Source organism: Rana temporaria, chromosome 8 (assembly GCF_905171775.1).
Source record: "Rana temporaria chromosome 8, aRanTem1.1, whole genome shotgun sequence".
NCBI lineage: Eukaryota > Metazoa > Chordata > Amphibia > Anura > Ranidae > Rana > Rana temporaria.
In genome coordinates this window covers 185846006-185868873 of record NC_053496.1, presented here as the reverse complement: position 1 = coordinate 185868873, position 22868 = coordinate 185846006, and the positions used below count along the sequence as shown (strand labels likewise).

The following is a 22868-nucleotide window of genomic DNA, read 5'->3' as shown; positions in this document are numbered from 1 at the left end:
ATGTCACTTGCCACCAGATGCAGCCTATCATATGCCACCATTGCCTGCTACCAGATGTAGCATGTCACTTGCGACCATTTCTTGCCTCCAGATGTCGCCTGTCACTTGCCACCAGATGCAGCCTGTCACATGCCACCATTGCTTGCCACCAGATGTAGCCTGTCACATGTCACCATTGCTTGTCACCAGATGTAGCATGTCACTTGCCACCAGATGCAGCCTGTCACATGTCACCATTGCTTGCCACCAGATGTACCCTGTCACTTGCCACCAGATGGAGCCTGTCACTTGCCACCAGATGAAGCCTGTCACTTGCCACCATTGCTTGCCACCAGATGTCGCACGTCACTTGCTACCATTTCCTGCCACCAGATGCAGCTTGTCACTTGCCACTATTGCCTGTCAACAGATGTAGCCTGTCATGTCATTCGATTTTACATAGAGAGAAAAGATTCGACATTAGAGAGAGAAAGATTTGACATAGAGAGAAAAGATTGCTGCTGGAATTGGGTGGGGGAAGTAAAATAAAATTAATGATGTTGATGAATGTTATTGGCTGATTTTAACAAAAGAGGAGGAGCAGTAAATTAGCTAGAAGTTTGCACTTGGAGAAACAAATGTGAAAGTCGGCTGACTGTTGGGTTAGACAATTCAACATGGACGACGAAGATTCGAAGAAGCAGCGAAAAACATACAAACGTTGAATCTGTCATTGAAGGCTTATGGTGTCTGTCGAAAGTTCTAAGAAGATTCTACGGAGCAGCTAAACTGTTTGGCGCTGCAAACGTACATTTCTGGTCAAATATATCCGCCCATAGAAGAATTCTAATGTTGGTTGACTAGTAATAATAATTAATAACTAGAAAAGATACAATTTCTGGGGAAATTGTGCAACGTGGTCTTGCCTCCACCAATACTCTTGACTGGAGACAGTGCCCATGGAGATGTAAATGTGATGCATTTCGATCCATTGCCCCATTAAAAAACTGCCCCATCAAAATCTACCCCATCAAAACAGCCCCATCAAAACTGTTTGCTATGGACTGGTTGCTTTGAATGGTTGCTATGGACAGTTGCTATGGACTTGTTGCTATGGACGGTTGCTATGGGAGGGTTACTATGGACTGGTTGCTATGGACTGGTTGCTATGGACTGGTTGCTATGGGCGGGTTGCTATGGGCGGGTTGCTATGGAGGGTTGCTAACCTCCATTTCCACTATGCTGCTGTGGGGCTCCGGATCCCAAAAGCGTGGGTCTGAAAGTTCCTGTTTAGTCCAGCGTATTTTTTGCAGCTTTAGACCTCTTTCCTTTAGATGGCATGATGCTATGTGTTGGAGGAGATATAATTCCCTTCAGAGCTGTGAAGACGGAGCTATAATGCCATAATTTTCCTCAGAGCAGTGTGAGACTAGATATAATTTGCCTCAGTTGTGTGGTAGAAGCCAGAAATCACCTCACAGAAATCACCTCACAGAAATCACCTCACAGAAATCACCTCACAGATATCACCTCACAGATATCACCTCACAGATATCACCTCACAGATATCACCTCACAGATATCACCTCACAGATATCACCTCACAGAAATCACCTCACAGAAATCACCTCACAGAAATCACCTCACAGAAATCACCTCACAGAAATCACCTCACAGAAATCACAGAACTCACCTCACAGAACTCACCTCACAGAACTCACCTCACAGAACTCACCTCACAGAACTCACCTCACAGAAATCACCTCACAGAAATCACCTCACAGAAATCACCTCACAGAACTCACCTCACAGATATCACCTCACAGAAATCACCTCACAGATATCACCTCACAGATATCACCTCACAGATATCACCTCACAGAACTCACCTCACAGAAATCACCTCACAGAAATCACAGAACTCACCTCACAGAACTCACCTCACAGAACTCACCTCACAGAAATCACCTCACAGAAATCACCTCACAGAAATCACCTCACAGAAATCACCTCACAGAAATCACCTCACAGAAATCACCTCACATATATCACCTCACAGATATCACCTCACAGATATCACCTCACAGAAATCACCTCACAGAAATCACCTCACAGAAATCACCTCACAGATATCACCTCACATATATCACCTCACAGATATCACCTCACAGATATCACCTCACAGATATCACCTCACAGATATCACCTCACAGAAATCACCTCACAGAAATCACCTCACAGATATCACCTCACAGATATCACCTCACAGATATCACCTCACAGAAATCACCTCACAGATATCACAGATATCACCTCACAGATATCACCTCACAGATATCACCTCACAGAAATCACCTCACAGAACTCACCTCACAGAAATCCCCTCACAGATATCGCCTCACAGAAATCACCTCACATATATCACCTCACAGATATCACCTCACAGAAATCACCTCACAGAAATCCCCTCACAGAAATCCCCTCACAGATATCGCCTCACAGAAATCGCCTCGCAGAAATCGCCTCGCAGATATCGCCTCGCAGATATCGCCTCGCAGATATCGCCTCGCAGATATCACCTCGCAGATATCACCTCGCAGAACTCACCTCGCAGATATTGCCTCACAGATATCACCTCACAGAACTCACCTCACAGAACTCACCTCACAGATATCACCTCACAGATATCACCTCACAGAAATCACCTCACAGAAATCCCCTCACAGATATCGCCTCACAGAAATCGCCTCGCAGAAATCGCCTCGCAGATATCGCCTCGCAGATATCGCCTCGCAGATATCACCTCGCAGATATCACCTCGCAGAACTCACCTCGCAGATATCGCCTCACAGATATCACCTCACATATATCACCTCACAGATATCACCTCACAGAAATCACCTCACAGATATCACCTCACAGATATCACCTCACATATATCACCTCACAGATATCACCTCACATATATCACCTCACATATATCACCTCACAGATATCACCTCACAGAAATCACCTCACAGATATCGCCTCACAGAAATCGCCTCACAGAAATCGCCTCACAGAACTCACCTCACAGAACTCGCCTCACAGAAATCACCTCACAGATATCACCTCACAGAAATCACCTCACAGAACTCACCTCACAGAACTCGCCTCACAGAAATCACCTCACAGATATCACCTCACAGAAATCACCTCACAGAAATCTCCTCACAGAACTCGCCTCACAGAAATCACCTCACAGATATCACCTCACAGAAATCACCTCACAGAAATCTCCTCACAGAACTCGCCTCACAGATATCGCCTCACAGAACTCGCCTCACAGATATCACCTCACAGATATCGCCTCACAGAAATCGCCTCACAGAACTCGCCTCACAGAACTCGCCTCACAGATATCGCCTCACAGATATCGCCTCACAGAAATCGCCTCACAGATATCACCTCACAGAAATCACCTCACAGATATCACCTCACAGATATCACCTCACAGATATCGCCTCACAGAAATCACCTCACAGAAATCACCTCACAGATATCACCTCACAGATATCACCTCACAGAACTCACCTCACAGAAATCACCTCACAAAACTCACCTCACAGAAATCACAGAACTCACCTCACAGAACTCACCTCACAGATATCGCCTCACAGAAATCACCTCACAACTGTGTGGGAGGAGCTATAGAATCCCCTTACAGCTGTGTGTGGGAGGAGTTTTAATTACCTCAGCGTCTCCTAGGAAACCAATGTTTGTTGATATGCAGCCTCTAAACACAGGCTCAGAGATCCTGGATTTTTTTTTAATACTTGTCCTTTTCAAATGGTTGTATTTTAAAAACTATAAATCGTACAGCGAATATCTTTATATTGTGTAAATCACAAGACCCAGACCTACATTTTGTTGTATAGTATGTCTCTGAAATATTAAAATTGAAAGCACAGTCGCAGTTTATATATTGTCCTAAATTTTTTAGGGGTTTTGATTTGAATTTCAATGGAAGTCAATGGAGGTCAATTGATTTCGTAGGTTGCAAACAAATTGTCATATTGTGAAAACGGTTTGGCCACTTTAAGGCATTGGAAATAAAATATGTTAATGTATATTCCTATGAAGGGAAAATATATTTTATAACCTTGTATTTGATACATTTTGATAAAATAAAGAGTACAAAAAAAACATAGGGGAGCCCCCTGGCAAAGCACCGTGTCCCTATATTAACCACTTAAGGACCGCCTCCTGCACATTTATGTTGGCAGAATGGTACGGCTGGGCACATGCACGTACAGGTACAAGCTGTGCTAGTGTCCAGCCGAGGCGCCCGCGACCCGGTCCGAAGCTCCGGGACCAGCGGACCGGATCGCCGCTGGAGTCCCGCGATCGGTCCCCGGAGCTGAAGAACGGGGACAGCTGTGTGTAAACACAGCTTCCCCATTCTTCACTGTGGCTCCGTCATCGATCGTGTCATCCCTTTTATAGGGATACACAATCGATGACATCACACCTACAGCCACACCCCCCTACAGTTAGGAACACATATTAGGTCATACATAACCCCTTCAGCGCCACCTTGTGGTTAACTCCCAAACTACAACTGGCATTTTCACAGTAAACAATGCATTTTTTGCTGTGAAAATGGCAATGGTCCCAAAAATGTGTCAAAATTGTCCAATGTGTTCGCCATAATGTCGCAGTCACGAAAAAAAATCGCTGATCGCCGTCATTAGTAGTAAAAAAAAAAAATTATAAAAATGAAATAAAACTATCCCCTATTTTGTAAACGCTATAAATTTTGCGCAAACCAACCGATAAACGCTTATTGCGATTTTTTTTACTAAAAATATGTAGAAGAATACGTATCGGCCTTAACTGAGGAAAACATTTTTTTTATATATATTTTTGGGGGATATTTATTATAGCAAAAAGTAAAAAATATTGCATTTTTTTCAAAATTGTCGCTCTATTTTTGTTTATAGCGCAAAAAATAAAAACCGCAGAGGTGATCAAATACCACCAAAAGAAAGCTCTACTTGTGTGAAAAAAGGACGCCAATTTTGTTTGGGAGCCACATAGCACGACCGCGCAATTGTCTGTTAAAGCGACGCAGTGCCAAATCGCAAAACCTGGCCGGGTCCTTTAGCTGCCTAAAGGTCCGGGTCTTAAGTGGTTAAGGACAAGGGCTTCTTCCCCACAATTTTAGCCTGGGGACTATGGAGGTCTATGGGTCGGTGTCTTATCCGAATCTTTAATAATAAGGGGGGCCAAAGATACTGCTCCCGATGTAAATAAGTAGTGGGTACATAGGTCTCCTGTTCATTCATGGAAAAAAAGTAATAACATAGAAATAAAGACACCTAAACATTTGACAAAGCATTGCCCTTCCATGTGGACCTTACTGCAAAGTAGTCATGACACCTCCAATACTTGGTACTCCCACCTGAGTGACCAGAAGTTGCCTGGATTATAAAGAGAGGGGGGCAGACCGTCACTGATTAATACAAAAAGTGGCTTGGAAGAGTATCACAAGGATAGCAAAGCAACGTGGGAATGTTTTTATCAAGGTAAAGTGGAACCTCGGTTTAAGAGTAACTTGGTTTGAGAGCGTTTTGATCAGCAAACATTTTTTTTTTTAAATACTGACTCAATTTGCAAGTGTTGACTCGCAAGACGATCAGAATTCAAGCTAAATAGGCCTGCCGTACCTCATCTGGCCTGAGGTAAAGGGGGCACAGAAGCCGAGCAGAGCCAAAAATAGGCCTGCAGTACCTCATCTGGCCTGAGGTACGGGGGCACAGAAGCCGAGCAGAGACGAAAATAGGCCTGCAGTACCTCATTTGGCCTAAGGTACGGGGGCGCAGGAAACGAGCCGAAGTGTCCTTGGGCCTTTCCGACACTCTCTGGCGCCCCCCCACCTCTAGCCGCATTCGGTATGGCATCCCATCGAAGTCAATGCGGAACAAATTATTTTCGTTTCCATTGACTTCAATGGGAAAACTCAGTTTGATATGCGAGTACTTTGGATTACAAGCATACTCCTGGAACGGATTATGCTTGTAATCCGAGGATCAACTGTAGATCATTTCAAGCTACTTTTGCGTAAACATCTCTACATTGCCAATTTGAGCATTTAGCAAAATCAAAATAGTCATCTCATTTCAAAATCAAATTAAGTAAAATTCCTACGCATATCCAGGCTGGTAATATATTTCTCTCCTCCTTGGTGGGAGTGGAGATGACCCCATCTATAAGGATTTACAGTACATACACACAGAACGAGGATATGTTCACATTACGAGACGTTTCTCGGGGCTGCAGTTTCTCTGAACTCCACAAGATGGTGATCTTCTCACATCTACCCAGACAGGAAGTGATGTCAGCTACAGACAGGAAGTGATGTCAGGTATAAATATGAAGTTCCAGGTGAAAGGAGAGTCAGGAGGGAGTAGAGAGGAGACGTTGCTGAAGTCGCTGCAGAGGAGGTAATAGGATATTATTTACACCCAGTAACCCCCGTCATGTCTGTCCTCTTCCTCCATAGTCACTGGGTCTTTTATCTCCAGCAGATGATGCTACACACATATATAGTGTCGAAACCTAGATTAACCCCTTCAGGGTCAGAACTTTCCCCCACTTACGGGGCCGGAACATTGTACCCATTTTGGAGAGGTGTCACCTTCACCTCTAACCTTCTTCCCATCTTAGCAGTCTCCTTGTAACGAGGGATGAGATTCGGGTTGTATTCAAATTTAATGTAGAATATAAATCGATGGAATTTGTGGTTGATAAATTTTGTTGCTCACCCATAATGCTATGCACAGCCTTGACCCTGGTCAGCAGTAGGGATGAGCTGTTGGTTCGGTCCAAACCTAGGCTTTTTGGGGGTTTGGAGGAATGACTGAACAGCTGCCTATCCGGCCCGTGTTCAGTGGGAGACGAGCATCATATAGAAGTGGTGTTTATTTTGCTTCTATAGATGATAACTTCCCTCTCTCACTGGTTCCTAAGGAAGCTGTGGATGCTTGCACCCGCTGTGTCCCTAGAAACCATTGATGTCACCGGGAATCCCTGTCACTTAAACAAAGGGGCAGGAATAGCAGTGATATCATTGCCCAAATATGGCCACTGGCCGTTTTTGGCCATTGACATTGACCAAAGAAGGCCATGGCTTTATTTGGTTAAAGATATCACCACCAACCCAGCCCCTTCATTTATATAGCTCATTTGTTATGACTATGAGTACCGGCAGAATCAGCCGTGTACGCTGGGTCAATTTTATTTTCATGCTAATCAGTGAGCATCGTGATTGACAACAAGGGTCATGTTCTAGGCATTTTTTGAATTTTTTCTTAAAAGACTTCTAAAATGTTTGGATGCCTTTATTTCTAGGGGTACTATGTATCCCATACTAATTCACGTAGGGGGAGGGGGTTATATTATTCAATAACAAACAAGGGATGTGTCTGGATGGTGACTGTATCATTGTGTGTGTCAGGTTCCTATAAGGTGTCAGGATGTCACTGTCTATTTCTCCATGGAGGAGTGGGAGTATTTAGAAGGACACAAGGATCTCTACAAGGACGTCATGATGGAGAATCAGCCGCCCTCACATCACTGGGTAAGAGGAGACTTTATTGTAAAGGAGAAAGCAGTACGGAGGCTCCACCTAGATCCCCCATCATCTGATAAACACATAGAAACAATGTATTCAGTCAGTGTGTGTGTTTCCTACAGATGGATCCAGTAATGGGAACCCACCAGAGAGATGTCCCCGTCCTCTGTATTCCCGGGATTCCACACAGGAAGGTCACACCATCCCCCACCATCATCAGGTAGGTGGGACTGAGCATCTAGGACATGAAAATTACTCATGAAGACAATGTATAGATCCTACAAGATATTTTCTATCACTTTCTTGGTTTAGGGTGAATACAACAAGGACATCAAGGATATAAATATTTGCATTCAAAAAGAGTATGAAGAAGAGGAGTATGGAGTGATGGAGGAACCTTCAGAAGGACACAAGGATATGATGGAGCCGCTTAATATCAGGAACCAACCAGAGAGATGTCCCCGTCCTCTGTATTCCCGGGATTCCACACAGGAAGGTCACACCATCCCCCTCCATCATCAGGTAGATGAGGAACAATCACTGATAGTATCATTAGGATCTGTACATTATCTGCATTGTTACCATTGATGTCATTTTATTCTATATTCAGAGTGGAAACCGGAAAAGTTCTAAAGTTGAGGTTAAAGAAGAGATAAAAGAGGATGATGATGAGGATGGGGTGATGGAGGAAGAACACAAAGATCTGTACCAGGACACCATGGAGGAGTCATCCAGCTACAGAAACCCACCAGAGAGATGTCCCCGTCCTCTGTATTCCACACAGGAAGGTTACCATGACCAGGTAGATGATTTACAATTATCGGTAGTTATGATTTATTCACAGCAAGTTTGTTACAATAACTATTTTATTATATATTCAGAGTGAAAACCTCAGGGGTAATAATTTTGCTGTTAAGGAAGAGTATAAAGAGGAGGATGGTGTGATGAAGGAGATCTCTGAAGGACACAAGGATCTCTACAAGAACAGTATGATGGAGCCACCTAATACCAGGAACCCACCAGAGAGATGTCCCCGTCCTCTGTATTCCCGGGATTTCTCACAGGAAGGTCTCACCATCCCTCCCTATTGCAAGGTTGGTGGGACGATGTTTGGATTTCTTATGTGATGTCACAATAATAAAGCTTATATCTTACAGATGAAATTCTCTCTGATTCTCTTGGTTTAGAGTGGAGATCCAATCGATATAGAATTTGAGGTGAAATCAGAAGAAGAGACGTATGTGAGGGATGATCAGCAGTCTATGGAGGAGGATGGAATAACGGGGACATTCATAGAGGAGGACACTCCTACAGAGATCAGCACAGGTGGGTCATAATATATTCTTCTATTATCTCTTCTCTGTTACTGCACACTGATTGGTCCAGAGTAGGGCAGTGATATCAGCCAATAATAGGTTAATAATGGTCCCCTCCCTGTACTGATACCCGTCCTGGGGTTCAGTTGGCAGTATTAGGTTGTGTGTCACTTCTAGTTACAGTAGCACAGATATGATAACACAGATTGAGCCTTTCTTAGGTTGGTCCTTCTTCTTCGAGCAGTAAGCCTATGGTCACTTGTTCTATGGTAAAGGGTCTGCAAATCTGAACTTTGACCCTCTTGTCTATCAGAGGTCACATGACCCAGTGCTTAGGCTTGTGGTTGTGTAAAGAGCACGCCCCTCCCAGTCTCCATTGGTTCCTGCTCCTCTGACAAGGCTGTGTAAATGTAGAAGTGATCTGGGAGGAGGACCAAAGATTCTTTGATGGGGGGAAGAGTGCCAGCTGGTTGGGACCTCCACAGAGAACATCTCCTCACTCATATCTACCTGATCCAGATGGAATCTTGATGGAAGTGAACTAACCCTCTCATATCTATTGATGATGTTTTTCTATTTTTCCAGGACACGCCATGGAGAAACCCTCAAAGGATCGTCTCACTTTATCTCCAGGTTGTAAAATGGAAGATGAGGACATCACAGGAGATTGTGGAGGAGAAAAGACAATGAGCTCCACTGTGGATGGAGGACTTCACAGTGTGGATAGACCATGGAATCCCTCTGACTCCGAGCAACCTCGTACTGTGAAGGGTGGTGCTAGAATTCAGGGGGAGGAGACATCCTCCTATCCTGAATGTGAGGAAAGTTCTAGCTCAGAATTAAGTATTTTTAAGCATCAGAGATCTCACACAGGGAAGAGACCGTATTCCTGCTCTGAGTGTGGGAAATGTTTTAAATGGAAATCAGAACTTGCCAAACATCAAAAATCTCACACAGGGGAGAGATCATATTCCTGTCCTGAGTGCGGGAAATGTTATTCACTGAAATCAACACTTGGCAGACATGTGAAAACCCACACAGGTGAAAAGCCGTATTCCTGTTCTGAGTGCGGGAAATGTTTTGCAGTGAAGTCCCAACTTAACATTCATCTTAAAATTCACACTGGGCAGATGCAGTACACCTGCTCTGAGTGCGGGAAATGTTTTCTATGGAAATCACAGCTTGACATACATCAAACTTCTCACACAGGGGTGAGGCCGTATTGCTGTCCAGAGTGTGGGAAATGTTTTCTGTGTAAATCAGATCTTGTCAGACATCAAAGAACTCACACAGGGGAGAAGCCGTATTCCTGTTCTGAGTGCGGGAAATGTTATCCGTGGAAATCAGAACTTGCCAGACATCAAAGAACTCACACAGGGGAGCAGTACACCTGCTCTGAGTGTGGGAAATGTTATCCAAAGAAAACAGAACTTGATAATCATCAAACTTCTCACACAGGGGAGAGACCGTATTCCTGTCCTGAGTGCGGGAAGTCTTATCCGCTGAAATCAACACTTAACAGACATATAAAAACCCACACCGGTGAGAAGCCGTATTCCTGTCCTGAGTGCGGGAAGTCTTATCCGCTGAAATCCTCACTTATCAGACATGTAAAAACCCACACTGGTGAGAATTCCATATTCCTGTTCTGAGTGCGGGAAATGCTTCCGAGACAAATCCCATCTTTACACCTATCATAAATCTCACACAGGGGAAAAATAAATAAAAATTAAAAAGTAATTATTTCTTGTGTGCGGGAAATGTTCCACTGAAATCAAAACTTTTCACACATCAAAGATTTTACATGGGTGAGAAGCCGTATTCCTGTCCCCAGTGTGGGAAATGTTATCTGGAGAAATCAACACTTGTCAGACAATAAAAATCCCATAAGGGTGAGAAGCCGTATTCCTGTCCTGAGTACGGGAAGTATTTTTCAGACAAGTCCAATCTCTTGAAGACATTGGGGTAGATTCACGTAGAATGGCGTCTTTTTGTGCGGGCGTAACGTATCCTATTTACGTTACGCCTCCGCAACTTTTACAGGCAAGTGCCGTATTCTCAAACGAAAGTTGCGGCGGCTTAAGCCCGCCTAATTCAAATGTGGTAGATGTGGGCGTGTGTTATGTTAATTTTATGTGACCCCACGTAAATGACACTTTTTACGAACGGCGCATGCGCCCTCCGTGAAAGTATCCCAGTGCGCATGCTCCGAATTAACCTGCAAGAAGCCAATGCTTTCGACGTGAACGTAAATGATGCCCAGCCCTATTCGCGAATGACTTACGCAAACGACGTAAAATTCTACGCGGGAACGACGTCCATACTTAACATTGGTACGCTGCATGTATGCCTCATATAGCAGGGGTAACTTTACGCCGGGAAAAGCCTAACGTAAACGGCGTATCTGTACTGCGTCGGCCGGGCGTACGTTCATGAATTTGCGTATCTAGCTGATTTACATATTTCTAGGCGTAAATCAGCGTACACGCCCCTAGCGGCCAGCGTAAATATGCAGTTAAGATCCGACCGGCGTAAGAGACTTACGCCGGTCGGATCTAATACAAATCTATGCGTAACTGATTCTAAGAATCAGGCGCATAGATACGACGGCTCGGACTCAGAGATACGACGGCGTATTTCCTTTGAGAATCTGGGCCTCAGTCTTTTCCCCAGTCTGGTCAGTCAGATCAGTGTTTAGCCTTGAGTACCATCAAAGGTCAAGTCTCTATAGCAGGAGAGATAAGCCAAACGACACTGGGTTTGGTTAGAGCAGGGCTTGGCGCATTTCAAAGAAGATCAGATGCTGAACCCCAACCCCACTGATATCAATGGGAGCCAAATCTATCAAATTAAAAATGGCCATATTCTGAGCTAATAGGCAAGATGGTATAAATTAGGGTTGTCCCGATACCACTTTTTTAGGACCGAGTACAAGTACCGACACTTTTTTTCATGTACTCGCCGATAACCGATACTTTTTTTAAAATGTGTCCCCAAATGCAGCCATGTGTAGCCTTGTGTCCCCAAATGCATCCATGTCCCCAAATGCAGCCTTGTGTCCCCAAATGCAGCCATGTCCTGAAATGCAGCCATGTCCCGAAATGCAGCCATGTGTAGCCTTGTGTCCCCAAATGCAACCATGTCCCCAAATGCAGCAATGTGTAGCCTTGTGTCCCCAAATGCAGCCATGTCCCCAAATGTAGCCATGTCCCGAAATGTAGCCATGTCCCCAAATGCAGCCATGTATCCCCAAATGCAGCCATGTGTAGCCTTATGTCCCCAAATGCAGCCTTGTGTCCCAAAAAAAGCAGCCTTGTGTCCCCAAATGCAGCCATGTGTCCCCAATTGCAGCTTTGTGTAGGTCTCCAGTGGCCAGAGAAAGCCCCCCCCCCCTCCCACCGCCGTCTAGTTTATCAGCGGGCGGGGAACAGAACAGCTTTCATTTGAATAGCTGTGTGTTCCTCGCCACACATCGTCATATATAGCCCCACCCCCTTGTCCAGGCACTTTGATATACAGATCACCCGTCCAATCCTGGGAGGGGCTATATATGACGACGCGCGGCGGGGAACACACAGCTATTCAAATGAAAGTTGTTATGTTCCCCGAGCGCTGATTAACTAGACAGCAGCAGCTCTCCTCTCCTCCATTAGGCTGCTTTCACATTGGGCGGTGGAGCCGCGGTGACGGTATAGCTGCGGGCGGTATTACCGCGGTTTCCCATTGATTTCAATGGGAAGGCGCGGTATAGGAGCGGTAAACACACCGCTCCTATACCGCTCCAAAGATGCGGCTAGCAGGACTTTTGGAGCGTTCCTGCTACCGCACCGCTTCAGTGTGAAAGCCTTCGAGCTTCCACATTGAAGCCTCCAGGGCATGATTTTTTCATGCGGTATAGCAGCGCTATTTTTAGCGATGTACCGCATGAAAAACGCCTCAATGTGAAAGGGGCCTTAGTGACATATTTTAAATACCCGAGGACTACTCTGCTCTCCGCCCGCTTTCGGGTGAAAAAAAAAGGATCGGGTGAAGCATCGGGAGCATTTGCGCGAGTAAATATATAGAATGGGGAGAATGCACGGCCCTTGGGAAAATGTTCCAGTGTAGAAAAAAATGGGTAGAGTCCCCCCAAAATACTTACCAGACACTTGGAGCCTAGTATGGATTTTAAGGGGGTACTTAATGCAAAAAAAATGCTTAAGGTCCCCCAGGTAATACAAACAAGACCCATGATCCAAGCATGCTGCCTGGCTTACGAGGAAAATGTGAGCCAATGTGCGCCCGACCCTCCTGAACCATACAGTACATGTCCTCAACATAGGGGAACCCCACCTTGTCCCTATAAGAAGGACAAATGCTTCTTCCCCACAATTTTAGCCTGGGGACTATGGAGGTATAAGCGTAGGTGGCTTATCGGAATCCTTAATAATAAGGGGGGCCAAAGATACTGCCCCCCCCACATGTGAATGAGTAGAGGGTACATAGGAAACCTGTTCATTCATGGAAAAAAAGTCATGACAGAAATAAAGACACCTAAACATTTGACAAAGCATTGCCCTTCCATGTGCACCTTACTGCAAAGTAGTCATGACACCTCCAATACTTAGTACTCCCACCTGAGTGACTAGAGGTTGCCTGGATTATAAAGAGAGGGGGGCAGACCGTCACTGATTAATACAAAAAGTGGCTTGGGAGAATATCACAAGGATAGAAAGGCAACCTGGGAACGTTTTTATCAAGGTAGATCATTTCAAGCTACTTTTGCGTAAACATCTCTACATTGCCAATTAGAGCATATAGCAAAATTAGTCATCTCATTTCAAAATCAATTTAAGTAAAATTCCTCCGCTTATCCAGGCCGGTAAAATATTTCTCTCCCCCTTGGTGGGAGTGGAGATGACCCCATCTATAAGGATTTACAGTACATACACACAGAACGAGGATATGTTTACAGTTCGCAGTTTCTCTGAACTCCACAAGATGGTGATCTTCTCACATCTACCCAGACAGGAAGTGATGTCAGCTACAGACAGGAAGTGATGTCAGGTATAAAATATAAGAAGTTGCGAGTAAAAGGTGAGTCAGAAGGCATTAGAGAGGAGACGTTGCTGAAGTCGCTGCAGAGGAGGTAATAAGATATTATTTACACCCAGTAACCCCCGTTATGTCCGTCCTCTTCCTCCATAGTCACCGTGATGTCTTTTATCTCCAGCAGATGATGATACACACATATATAGTGTGGAAACCTAGATTAACCCCTTCAGGGTCAGAACTTTCCCCCACTTACGGGGCCGGAACATTGTCCCCATTTTGGAGATGTGTCACCTTCCCCTCCAATTTTCTTCCCATCTTAGCCGTCTCCTTGTAACGAGGGATGAGATTCAGGTTGTATTGAAATTTAATGTAGAATATAAATCGATGGAATTTGTGGTTGATACATTTTGGTGCTCAACCATAATGCCCTGCACAGCCTTGACCGTGGTCAGCAGTAGGGATGAGCTGTTGGTTTGGTCCAAACCTAGACTTTTTGGGGGTTTGGAGGAATGACTGAACTGCTGCCTATCCGGCCCGTGTTCAGAGGCGAGACGAGCATCATATAGAAGTGGTGTTTATTTTGCTTCTATAGATGATAACTTCCCTCTCTCACTGGTTCCTAAGGATGCTGTGGATGCTTGCACCCGCTGTGTCCCTAGAAACCATTGATGTCATTGGGAATCCCCGTCACTTAAACAAAGGGGCAGGAATAGCAGTGACATAATTGCCCAAATACGGCCACTGGCCGTTTTTGGCCATTGACATTGACAAAAGAAGGCCATGGCCATATTTGGTCAAAGATGTCACTACCAACCCAGACCCTTCTTTTATATAGCTCATTTGTTATGACTATGAGTACCGGCAGGATCAGCCGTGTACGCTGGGTCAATTTTATTTTCATGCTAATCAGCGAGCATCGTGATTGACAACAAGGGACATGTTCTTGGCATTTTTAGAATTTTTTCTTAAAAGACTTCTAAAATGTTTGGATGCCTTTATTTCTAGGGGTACTATGTATCCCATACTAATTCACGTAGGGGGAGGGGGGGTTGTATTATCCAGTAACAGACAAGGGGTGTGTCTGGATGGTGACTGTATCATTGTGTGTGTCAGGTTCCTATAAGGTGTCAGGATGTCACTGTCTATTTCTCCATGGAGGAGTGGGAGTATTTAGAAGGACACAAGGATCTCTACAAGGACGTCATGATGGAGAATCAGCCGCCCCTCACATCACCGGGTAAGAGGAGACTTTATTGTAAAGGAGAGAGCAGTACGGAGGCTCCACCTAAACCCCCCATCATCTGATAAACACATAGGGCCAGATTCAGAAAGACTTACGCTGGCGTATCTACAGATACGCAGCGTAAGTGTACAGATGCGCCATCGTATCTATGCGCCTTATTCTCATTCCTAGATACGCCTGAATTCTGGCTTAATACGACCAACCTAAGTCTCCTACGCCGTCGTACCTTGGGTGCATATTTACGCTGGCCGCTAGGGGCACTTCCGTTGATCTACGCATCGAATATGTAAATGACCTAGATACGCCGATTCACTAACGTACTTACGCCCGATGCTGTAATCTACGCCGTTTACGTAAGGCATTTTTCCGGCGTAAAGATAAACCACCAAATAGCTGGTCTAAGTCATGTTAGGGTATGGACGTCGGAACTGCCGTCGGATTTTACGTTGTTTACGTAAGTCGTACGTGAATGGGGCTGTGCGTAGGTTACGTTCACGTTGTTGCCATTGAGCCGTCGTATCTTAGGGCGTAAATTTGCCGTGATTCTGAGCATGTGCACGCATGCGCCGTTCGTTCGGGAATTCATTAACATGGGGTCACGCCTAATTTTAATACAACACGCCCACTACCTTCCAAATTTGAATTAGGGATCAAGTGCTTTGTGAATACTGGCCTTGCCTCTCTATTTTACGTTGGCGTAGCGCAAACGAGCTGCGCTACGCCCGCTCAAATGTACGCCGCTCTACCTGAATCCGGCTAATAGAAACAATGTATTCAGTCAGTGTGTGTGTTTCCTACAGATGGATCCAGTAATGGGAACCCACCAGAGAGATGTCCCCGTCCTCTGTATTCCTGGGATTCCACACAGGAAGGTCACACCATCCCCCACCATCATCAGGTAGATGGGGAACAATCACTGATAGTATCATTAGGATCTGTACATTATCTGCATTGTTACCATTGATGTCATTTTTATTCTATATTCAGAGTGGAGACCTGAGAGATCCTAAAGTTGAGGTTAAAGAAGAGATAAAAAAAGAGAAGAATGATGAGGATGAGGTGATGGAGGAGTTTCTAAAAGAACACAAAGATCTGTACCAGGACACCATAGAGGAGTCATCCAGCTACAGAAACCCACCAGAGAGATGTCCCCGTTCACAGGAAGGTCACCATGACCAGGTAGATGATTTACAATTATTGGTAGTTATGATTTATACACAAGCAAGTAAGTTACAATAACTATTTTATTAAATATTCAGAGTGAAAACCTCTGGAATAATAATTTTGCTGTTAAGAAAGAGTATAAAGAGGAGGATGAGAAGTATGGTGTGATGAAGGGGATCTCTGAAGGACACAAGGATCTCTACAAGAACAGTTTGATGGATCCACCTAGAAACCCACCAGAGAGCACTCCCCCTCCTCTGTATTCCCGGGATTCCACCCAGGAAGGTCACACCATCCCCCACCATCATCAGGTAGGTGGAGTTGAGGGTCGGGAACATAAAGTGATTGAACACTCTGACATGTGGAGACGATGTGTGGACTCTACAAGATGATATTTTCTATGTGATCTCACATCATAAATACTTCTATGTTACAGATGTTATTTTCTGCCATTCTGTTGGTTTAGGGTGAAGATCTGATGATCATAAAGACTGAGTGTGACGTAGAAGAGACATATGTGAGGGATGATCAGCAATATACAGAGGAGGCTGGAATGACAAGGAAATTCATAGAGGAGGACACTCCTACAGAGATCAGCACAGGTGACCCATAATATATTCTTCTCTTATCTCTGCTCTGTTACTGCTCACTGATTAGTCCAGAGTAGGGCGGGAGCTGAGTGATATCAGCCAATAATAGGTTGATGATGGTCCCCTCTCTGTACTGATACCCGTCCTGGGGTTCAGCTGGCAGTATTAGGTTATGTGTCACTCCTAGTTACAGTAGAACAGATATGATAACACAGATTGAGCCTTTCTTAGGTCGGTCCCTCTTCTTCGAGCTGTAAGCCTATGGTCACTTGTTCTATGGTAAAGGGTCTTCAAGTCTGAACTTTGACCTTCTTTATCAGAGATCACATGACCCAGTGCCTAGACTTGTGGTTGTGTAAAGAGCACGCCCCTCCCAGTCCCCATTGGCTCCTGCTCTTCTGACAAGGCTGTGTAAATGTAGAAGTGATCTGGGAGGAGGACCAAAGGTTCTTTGATGGGGGGACGAGTCCCAGCTGGTTGGGACCTCCACAGAGAACATCTCCTCACTCATATCTACCTGATCCAGATGGAATCTTAATGGAAGTGAACTAACCCTCTCAGATATATTGATGATGTTTTTCTATTTTTCCAGGACACGCCATGGAGAAACCCTCAAAGGATCGTCTCACTTTATCTCCAGGTTGTAAAATGGAAGATGAGGACATCACAGGAGATTGTGGAGGAGAAAAGACAATGAGCTCCACTATGGATGGAGGACTTCACAGTGTGGAGAGACCATTGAATCCCTCCGACTCTGAGCAACCTCGTACTGTGAGGGGTGGGGCCGGGATTCAGGGGGAGGGGAAACCTTCCTTTCCTGAATGTGAGGAAAGTTCTAGCTCTGAATTACGTTTTTTTAAGCATCAGAGATCTCACACAGGGGAGAGACCGTATTCCTGTTCTGAGTGCGGGAAATGTTTTTCAGAGAAGTCCGATCTTTACGTCCATCATAGAACTCACACAGGGGGAGAGGTGCATTCCTGCTCTGAGTGCGGGAAATGCTTTAAATGGAAATCAGAACTTGTCAAACATCAGATATCACACACAGGGGAGAGATCATATTCCTGTCCTGAGTGCGGGAAATGTTATTCACAGAAAGCAACACTTGGCAGGCATCTAAAATATCACACAGATGAGAAGCCTTATTCCTGTTCTGAGTGCGGGAAATGTTTTTCAGAGAAGTCCCGTCTTTACATTCATCTTAAATCCCACACAGGGGAGAAGCCATTTTCCTGCTCTGAGTGCGGGAAATGTTTTCTACGGAAATCAGAGCTTTACAGACATAAAATGTCTCACACAGGGGTCAGACCTTATTCCTGTTCTGAGTGCGAGAAATGTTTTACGCAGAAAGCAACACTTGTCAAACATCAAAAATCCCACACCGGTGAGAAGCCATTTTCCTGCTCTGAGTGCGGGGAATGTTTTACATTGAAATATGAACTTGTCAGACATCAAAGAACTCACAGAGGAGAGAAGCTGTATACCTGCTCTGAGTGCGGAAAATGTTATAAAAAAAAAACAGAACTTGACAGACATCAAACTTCTCACACAGGGGAGAGACCATATTCCTGTCCTGAGTGTGGGAAGTCTTATCCGCTGAAATCAACACTTGTCAGACATGTAAAAATCCACATCGGTGAGAAGCCGTATTCCTGTTCTGAGTGCGGGAAAAGTTTTTCAGAAAAATCCCATCTTTATGTCCATCATAGAACTCACACAGGGGAAAAGAAGTATACCTGCTCTGAGTGCGGGAAACGTTATGACCGGAAATCAGAACTTGACAGACATCAAACTTCTCACACAGGGGAGAGACCGTATTCCTGTCCTGAGTGCGGGAAGTCTTATCCGCTGAAAATAACACTTGTCAGACATCTAAAAACCCACACCGGTGAGAAGCCGTATTCCTGTTCTGAGTGCGGGAAATGTTTCTTAGAGAAGTCCCATCTTTACAGCCATCATGTGTCTCACACAGGGAAAAATAAATGATAATAAAGATGAAAAAGGTAATTCTTCCTTGTGTGCGGGAAATGTTCCACTGAAATCAGAACTTGTCATGCATCAAAGATTTTACATGCCTGAGAAGCCGTATTCCTGTCCCCAGTGTGGGCAGTGTTATCCGCAGAAATCAACACTTGACTGACAGTAAAAATCCCATAAGGGTGAGAAGCCGTATTCCTGCAAAATTTTTTGTTTCATTAAAAATCGTTAAGCTGAATCTCTGAAGGCTCTAAATAGAAATGAAAGAACTTTTTGTCTCTGGTAAGGCGTCACTCCATTGTAAACTCTGATCTATTCCTGTCTGGACGTGGCAGCGAGTAATACAGACATACCTTTAAAGGTCGGGATTGAAAATCCCATATGGGTGAGAAGCCACATTCCTGTTCCGGGTGTGGGCAGTGTTATCCGCAGAAATCAACACTTGTCCGACAATAAAAATCCAATAGGGTTGAGAATCCGTATTCCTGTCCTGAGTGCAGGAAATATTTTTCAGACAAGTCCCATCTCTTATGCCGCGTACACACGATCGTTTTTCAGGTTCTAAAAAAATTTGTTTTTAAGGGTCGGCGTTTTTTTCAACCCGATCATTAAAACAGCCTTGCCTACACACGATCGTGAAACAAAAAATGCTCTAGCAAAGCGCGGTGACGTACAACACGTACGACGGCACTATAAAGGGGAAGTTCCATTCGGATGACGCCACCCTTTGGGCTGCTTTAGCTGATTTTGTGTTAGTAAAAGACGATTCGCGCTTTTCTGTCTGTTACAGCGTGACGAATGTGCTTACTCCATTACGAACGGTAGTTTTACCAGAACGAGTGCTCCCGTCTCATAAATTGTTTCTGAGCATGCGTGTTTTTTTTCACGTCGTTAAAACCCACACACAACCTTTTTTTAAAACCTTAAAAACGTTGTGAAAAAATAGAGCATGTTCGAAGCCCACACACGATCGTTTTTAATGACATAAAAAAAACGTAATTTTTTAGAACCTGAAAAACGGTCATGTGTACATAAAGACATTGGGCCAGATCCACAAAGAACTTACGGCAGCGTATCTATTGATACGCCGCGTAAGTTCTACGATGCGCCGTCGTATCTTTGTTTTGTATCCACAAAACAAGATACGCCTGAATGTGGGCTAGATCCGACTGACGTACGTCTTAGTACGCCGTCGGATCTTAGGTGCATATTTACGCTGGCCGCTAGGTGGCACTTCCATTGATTTCCGCGTAGAGTATGCAAATTAGCTAGATACGCCGATTCTCAAACGTACGTCCGCCCGGCGCATTTTTTTACGTCGTTTGCGTAAGGCTTTTTTCGGCGTAACGCTACCCCTGCCTCTATGAGGTGTACGCAATGTTAGGTATGGACGTCGGGACAGCGTCGAATTTTCTGTCATTTGCGTTAAACGTTCGCGAATAGGGCTTTGCCTAAATTATGTTCACGTCGAAAACATTGACTATTTGCGACGTGATTTCGAGCATGCGCCGTTCAAAAAAAACGTCATTTACGTGGGGTCAAGATGATTTAAAATAAAACACGCCCACATCTTAGTGATTTGAATTTCACGCCCTTACGCCGACACATTTACACTACGCCGTAACTTACGGTGCAAATTCTTTCTGGATAAGGAACCTCCGCTCTAAGTTACCGCGGTGTAGTGTATCTGAGATACGCTACGCCTGCCTAAAGATAGGCAGTTGTTTGTGGATCTGGCCCATTGTCGGAATCAGACTTGTAATGGGCCGTACAGACGACCGAACATGTCTGCTGAAACTGGTCTGCGGACCAGTTTCAGCAGACATGTTCGGTCGTGTGTAGGCCCGAGCGTGCAGGATTCCAGCAAACATTTGCCCGCCGGGCCTTTTTCCAGCGGGCAAATATTCCTGGACTTGTTTTAAAACAGTCCGCTGGAATCCTGCCCGCTCGGACATGTTCGGTCGTCTGTACAGACCTACCGTACATGTCCGAGCGCCCGCCATCCCTCGCATGCGTCGAATGACTTCGACGCATGCGTGGAAGCATTTAACTGGCAGGGCCGCCCGCGTTGCTGCGTCATCGTCGCGGCGACGCCGCGGACACGCCCCGCGTATTGTTTACGCGCGTATTTCTGTACGATGGTTAGTACAGTCATCGTACAGAAATCCCCAGGCAGACATGTACGATGAAAACGGTCCGACGGACCGGTTTCATCGTACATGTTTGCCCGTGTGTACGCGGCCTGAGAAGACATATTCCTGTCCTGAGTGCGGGAAATATTGTCATTGGAGATCAGAGATTCTTCTACATGAAAGACTTCACACAGGTGAGACGTGGTATCCCTGTCCTGAGTGTGGGAAATATTCTTCAAAGAAGTCCACTCTTTACCGACATCAGAGGATTCACACAAGCAGATGACCCATTCCTGCCAAACATCTGAAAAATGTTTTTCACAGAAGTCCACTCTTTACCGACATCAGAGGAGCATCTCTAGACATTATTCATTTTTTTTCCCTATCAATTTACTGTTTAGTAAAAATCTTTTTTGTAAATATTTCCTGCAACATTATTTGTTTTATTAAAAATCATTAAGCTGAATCTCTGAAGGCTCTAAATAGAAATTAAAGAACTTTTTTCCTCTGGTAAGACGTTACTCCATTGTAAACTCTGATCTATTCCTGTCTGGACGTGGCAGCGAGTAATACAGACATTTTCTTTGAAGGTCGGGATAGAAAATCCCATATGGATGAGAAGCCACATTCCTGTCCCGGGTGTGGGCAGTGTTATCCGTAGAAATCAACGCTTGTCAGACATGAAAAATCCCATTCGGGTGAGAAGCCGTATTCCTGTCCTGAGTGCGGGAAATATTCTTCAAAGGAGTCCACTCTTTACCGACATCAGAGAATTCACACAAGCAGATGACCCATGTTTTTCACAGAAGCCCACTCTTTACTAACATCAGAGGAGCATCTCTAGATATTGTACATTATTTTGCACCAAGCGCAATTTGTTCTATTTTATAATTTCCCACTGTGAATTTTTATTATTTTACTGTTTAGTAAAATCTTCTCTGTAAATATTTCCTGCAACATTTTTTGATGCATTAAAAATCGTTAAGCTGAATCTCTGAATGCTCTAAATATAAATAAAATAAATATTTGCCTCTGGTAAGATGTTACTCCATTGTAAACTCTGATATATTCCTGTCTGGACGTGGCAGCGAGTAATACAGACATATCCTTTAAAGGTCAGGATTGAAACAGCAATGGTGCGGATTCTCAATAAAATACGAGGCGGCGACTACTGTATGGGCATAATGTGTCATGGCTTAAAATATTGTCTCGGAGATGGAAACTGGTTTGGTGAGACAGGTGTGGTGTTAGTGCATCAATCATCCCAACTATTGCCTGCCACCAGATGTAGCATGTCACTTGCCACCAGATTTAGTCTGTCATTTGCCACCAGATGTTGCATGTTACTTGCCACCATTGCCGGCCACCAGATGTAGCATGTCACTTGCCACCATTGCCTGCCACCAGATGCAGCCTGTCACTTGCCACCAGATGTAGCATGTCACTTGCCACCATTGCCTGCCACCAGATGCAGCCTGTCACTTGCCACCAGATGTAGCCTGTCACTTGCCACTGTTGCATGTCACTTGCCACCCGATGCAGGCAATGGTAAAATCCGTAGAGTCCCCCCAAAATACTTACCAGACACTTGGAGCCTAGTAAGGTCCCCCAGGTAATACATACCAAACCCATAATCCAAGCATGCTGCCTGGCTTACCAGGAAAATTGGGAGCCAAGGTGCGCCTGACCCTCCTGAACCATACAGTACATGTCCTCAACATGGGGGACCCCCCTGGCAAAGCACCTCGTCCCTATATTAACGAGGACAAGGGCTTCTTACCCACAATTTTAGTCCGGGGGCTATGGAGGTCTATGGGT

The 22868-nt window shown here is 44.8% G+C and overlaps 2 protein-coding genes across 2 annotated transcripts; both read left to right on the top strand.

Moving 5' to 3' along the window:
- The first annotated feature begins 9352 nt into the window (after positions 1-9352).
- Positions 9353-10806, top strand: LOC120909639 (gastrula zinc finger protein XlCGF17.1-like). The gene has a single exon (XM_040321402.1). The coding sequence runs from the start codon at positions 9504-9506 to the stop codon at positions 10560-10562; it is 1059 nt and encodes a 352-aa protein (XP_040177336.1). The 5' UTR covers positions 9353-9503; the 3' UTR covers positions 10563-10806.
- Positions 10807-16050: 5244 nt separating this feature from the next.
- Positions 16051-19156, top strand: LOC120909613 (gastrula zinc finger protein XlCGF57.1-like). The gene is made up of 3 exons (XM_040321366.1): positions 16051-16085; positions 16818-16953; positions 17534-19156. The coding sequence occupies exons 2-3, from the start codon at positions 16830-16832 to the stop codon at positions 18925-18927; spliced, it is 1518 nt and encodes a 505-aa protein (XP_040177300.1). The 5' UTR covers positions 16051-16085; positions 16818-16829; the 3' UTR covers positions 18928-19156.
- Positions 19157-22868: the final 3712 nt, after the last annotated feature.

Coding starts and splice junctions, on each gene's coding strand:
- LOC120909639 (XM_040321402.1), top strand. CDS start 9,504: ATGGAGAAACCCTCAAAGGATCGTCTCACTTTATCTCCAGGTTGTAAA.
- LOC120909613 (XM_040321366.1), top strand. CDS start 16,830: ATGATCATAAAGACTGAGTGTGACGTAGAAGAGACATATGTGAGGGAT. Junction 16,954..17,533: donor TCCTACAGAGATCAGCACAG/GTGACCCATAAT, acceptor CTATTTTTCCAG/GACACGCCATGGAGAAACCC.